Below are 4,559 nucleotides of genomic sequence, written 5' to 3'. Positions count from 1 at the left end.
AAAAAGGATGATTTATACACATAGCACAATTCTTTTTTTACTCACATTTTTAATAGGGCTGTCAAAAAGGCTCGTTGTTCGCGAGCAATTCATGTTTGGGTCGTTTTTCGTGAACAGTTCGTGTTCGGCTCGTTAAGAATCTCATATTTGATTCGTTTGCTAAGTTAACACATAGCACACAATGTACTCACATTGTTTAAAATGAAGTACCTCTTTTCATGCAAATGGTTTGATGTGATCATGACACTGAAGTGTTATATATTCAAAAATATAAAAATTATGTGGTGTGTGTGTAATTCCCCTAGAAAGACAAGTAGATTAATAGGAACTATTTCAAGCTTTATTTCTAATATTTTTTGAGCCACTAGTGATTACATGTTAATCCAATTTAAAAAATTCACTCGAATAACATATAATTGACTTGGGCTTTATTTGAAGTAGCATCACCGTTCAATAAATTTTTTTTAAAAGTCATATTTGTCGAGCCAGGGGAAGCTAACCGCTATCTGAAAAGACGAAAATTTGTCGTTATTGCGAAAGAATTTCGGGAGACATTCCCGCTGCTTCACCAAAAAAAAAGTTTTTTAGGTGTCAGAGTTCACTCGAACATAATAGAACTTCGCCGTCTTTCCAAATGAAACCTCATGTATTTATATGAGGTTATTCCACAAAAAGCTTTCTGACCATATTACATAAAAAATCTACAATCTTCCAAAACAGTGCGTCTTTGCTTTGTTATCACAACTGATAAAGTGGTGGAACTGTCAGCCACCGGAAGGCAAAACTATCATCACTAATGGCAGTGAATTTTGTGTGCTACCATCAATAAGGCTAAAAGTATTTGATCACTCAAAGGGTAACTCCTCATCTTCTAGATGTGAAATCTAAATGTCAAACCCACCTCATCTTCTAGATGTGAAATCTAAATGTCAAACCCATATTAAATCATTCACTTCCATTTAACAATATTGTTACCACCAATGTCGGACAATTGATTGAAGCTATTAACTCTGGTGTAAATGTTTTTGGCGTGTTCTGAGACACCCCGCGAAACCCGACTGAAGAACATTATCCCATGTTACACTATGCTTACTTTTGGCTTGGTTCACATATCCGATGACAAGGTCCTCAATAATGATGCACACACTTAAAGTTCAATCTTTTATCTATGACCATGATGTGTACATAGTGAGTAGGTCATTTTGTGTTTTTAATAGAGAACCTAACACTTGAGCCATTGAGAATCTCCAATGAAATTTTAGCCAAGTACTCAATTAATGTTGGGTTACATAACATCCATGTTCAAAAGCTTGACGAAGAAATAGCAAGGATGGGGAGTGTGATACATATTCATGATACATTTTTTATGCATTTTTCAGTTATTAATATGCATACATAATTTTAAATTTCATTTACATGGATGCACTAATTATGGGGGGGATTGATTTCTTTGTGTATTCCTTGTAATTTTTTGCAATAGATTTTCCATCATCAAAATGAGCTCACCCATGTAATGGGCTGATAGTGTTAACAAGTGAAAAATTATGTGCTATAAAAATGGGGGGCATCAATTTTAAGCGGGTAATTTGAAGTATTAGTAAAATATACATTATTATTGTATCTTTTAGAGTTATTCTCACATTATATCTATCTTTTGTTATATTTTTGTCTATTCATCGTAGTCATTCTAGATTAACAATTCAACATAAAAGTTAAGTGTTTTCCCTAACATGTTTGCATACAATAAACATCTCAAAAAGTCCCAAAAAATAGATATAAATGCTAATTACATTTACATTTTTTTTTTTGTTGAGAAGTATTTTGAATAGTTTGAAAATAATGTTCAAGATGTGTTGATCATGACAAGCATTCTCTCTGAGATAATCACTACAAATCAAATTCTTTAGCGTCCCATTTCAGAGATGAAGGGAATAGCAAAACCTATACAAACTATTTTGAAAATTGAGTTTCTTTCTTCTTAATTAAAAGTATTTTAATTAATGTTCAAAGAAAAGGAATTGCAAGTTTACTCCCAAGGAAATCATTTAAGTAATGTTGCACTCAATACCCAGGGGCAGTCTGGTCAAAGATTTAAATTGGATTTACCTTAAATCCTGTTATACCAAATAAAAAAAAAATGCCAACTTCTAAATACTAGATTTACTAAATCCAACTTCTTTTCAATTTCTCCCCAACTTTGCTTTAAACCTTCGATTTACTAAATCCTGGTTTTGGGGATTTAGCACATTTGAAGTTATAGGGTTTACTAAGGCTCTGTTTGGAGCAACAGTGCGGTGTCGGTGTGATGTCGCGCCGCGCTTTCAGGTATTTGGCAAAAGTGTGTTTTGTCTGTTTTATCAAAAAATTATGATGAGAAGTTATGTTTTGCAATCTTACCGAGCAAAGTATAGCAATTGTGAGGTCTGAGCTTTTAAAAATAAAAAAAATTTGTACTAACCGTAGCTTTTTGAATATCAGTTTGCAGCTTTATAGCTGCTTTTTCAAATAGGGCCCCAAACATAAACTAAATCTATTCCTAAACAACCCATCCAGACTTTCTGAATCATTTAGGCTTGCAAATAAAACTGGAAAGCCTCCACATTTTGAAGAAAACAGATTGAAGATGCAACATAATCAGCTAAATAAATATTCGATTTACCGAATGGGGTTTCCACATCGACCTCAAACTTCACATTGCTTTGTGTGCCGACTATCGCATTCCGCAGTTTCTTACAAAACCAATATATCAGGAAAAATAAAGGCAAAGCAAACAAAAGCAAAGAGTTGAAAATCACATAAAAAATGGAAGCCACCTGCACTGCATTCTGTAAAGAGCCCTGGGGAATCACCAATGGAAAAGCAAAGGAAGACGACAGCGGGTTAGTAGAAACACAACTTGGATTAGTTGACGGACAAGCCCTAATCTTTCTGCAAAATAAACAAAACTATTGATTTCTTGCAACTAACTAAAAAAGTTCCGATGGGATGGAGAAAAAAATGAGATTTTTGGGCTTACCCATCTTCCAATCCTAATTTCAAACTCTTAGATTGGGAGTAGGGAGTGGTGGAGGAAGTGGAGAAGGTCTGCGGGGCAAGGGGAAGTGTAGCTAGAGAAGGAAAGGGAGAGGTAAGAATAATGGCGATGGCCGCGGGGGCGAAGGAAGAGAGAAAAGTCGCCACTTTGGAGCTGGAGATGGGAGAAACAGAGGATAGGGTTTGAAGGGCAACGGTCAGAGGTGAATAGGACTCTGTATGTTGGATAAAGCAATAGTATGGCCTGTGGAGTACTATGATTTTTGGGAGATTTACGTGCATGCCATGCAATTCTTATGTATTCACATATCTAATATTTAAACTTTAGTTTTTACATCTAGAATTGTGAATTTAGCCATTAATTTGAATTATAGCGTGGATTGAGATCCCTATCTAATATTTAAACTTTAGTTTTTACATCTAAAATTGTGAATTTAGCTTGAAAATCGTTAATCACTCCATTAATTTGAATTATAGCGTGGATTGAGATCCCTTGGAAATAAACACGCCGAGCTATGAGCCGAAATTTTTTATTGACATTTTTTCGAACTGGTTTCAAGTCATACATGGATCAGCTCAAATTGGCTCAAAGTATTTTTTATTTATAAAAATAGCGAGCTAAGAATCAATTTAGAGCTTATTTTGAGATGGAAGAGATCCAATAACTCAATTTCAGCCAGCTAGTTTAGATTTCGAGCAGAAACAAATCCAAATAAATTAATTTGAGCTAGCTTGTTTCACTTTCGAGTCGAATCGAATTCGATTAAATTTCGTGCTGAGTTGGCTCGAAATTGAATATAACGAGCCACAAGCTAATTTTAAGCCTCACTCAATCTATTTGAGCCAATTTCAAGCCGACCCCAACTCCATCATTTACGGTGAATCTGATCTTGAGGGGGTTTATACTACTAACCAACATTATCTTGTTATAAGCTCTAGAATTAGTGAACCTTGTTATAACATAAAGAAAATCTTGATTGACTGAGAAAGTTCAGTCGATGTCGTATTTGATTCAACTTTCTTGAGTCTTGGTTGACGAACGAAAAACTACAACCTATTTATGGATCTCTTAAGGCTTTGATGTGCACCCTGTTAGGTTAAACACCAACTTTTTAGATCGAGCAAGGCATTGTTAGTCTCTGGAAGGACTGGAGAGCTCTGTGAGCTAAGGGGAAGCTTGGAGAGCTCTGGGGGCTCAAGGGAAAGCTTAGAGAGTTCAGCTAGATGAGGGGAAAAAAAAATGAGCTAATTTATGTCTGAGGAGTCTTTAAAGAAATTTAAATTCTTAGAGATTTCGATTATGAAGGCCATGAAAGAACACAAGTATGTTCATCGTGCCAAAAAATAGGCTCCATCGAGTTGCTCTAATCATTTTGAATGTGCCCCTAAGAGGAATTTGTTGAGTAATTAGGGCGAAGAAAACAGTAATCAACACAAATCCAGAAGAACACAGAGATTTAACGAGGTTCGGCAAAGATGCCTACTTCCTCGGGAGCAGAGCGGCGAATTTCTTTCACTATTCAAAA

The 4,559-nt window shown here is 35.4% G+C and overlaps 1 protein-coding gene across 1 annotated transcript; it reads right to left on the bottom strand.

Annotated features, from left to right (window-relative positions):
* Window positions 1–2,514: 2,514 nt before the first annotated feature.
* LOC110026948 (thylakoid lumenal 17.9 kDa protein, chloroplastic-like) lies at window positions 2,515–3,315 on the bottom strand. Its single transcript, XM_020728182.1, has 3 exons — window positions 3,017–3,315; window positions 2,814–2,928; window positions 2,515–2,729 (listed from the first exon to the last, which is right to left on the bottom strand). The coding sequence occupies exons 1-3, from the start codon at window positions 3,313–3,315 to the stop codon at window positions 2,568–2,570; spliced, it is 576 nt and encodes a 191-aa protein (XP_020583841.1). The 3' UTR covers window positions 2,515–2,567.
* Window positions 3,316–4,559: the final 1,244 nt, after the last annotated feature.

The sequence above is a fragment of the Phalaenopsis equestris genome, unplaced genomic scaffold (assembly GCF_001263595.1).
Source record: "Phalaenopsis equestris unplaced genomic scaffold, ASM126359v1 Scaffold000405, whole genome shotgun sequence".
Taxonomy (NCBI): domain Eukaryota; kingdom Viridiplantae; phylum Streptophyta; class Magnoliopsida; order Asparagales; family Orchidaceae; genus Phalaenopsis; species Phalaenopsis equestris.
Note: the sequence above shows the minus strand (reverse complement) of the source record. Positions and strands in the feature narration are given on the sequence as shown.

Coding starts and splice junctions, on each gene's coding strand:
- LOC110026948 (XM_020728182.1), bottom strand. CDS start 3,315: ATGCACGTAAATCTCCCAAAAATCATAGTACTCCACAGGCCATACTAT. Junction 2,929..3,016: donor AAATTAGGATTGGAAGATGG/GTAAGCCCAAAA, acceptor TTTATTTTGCAG/AAAGATTAGGGCTTGTCCGT. Junction 2,730..2,813: donor CTTTACAGAATGCAGTGCAG/GTGGCTTCCATT, acceptor TGGTTTTGTAAG/AAACTGCGGAATGCGATAGT.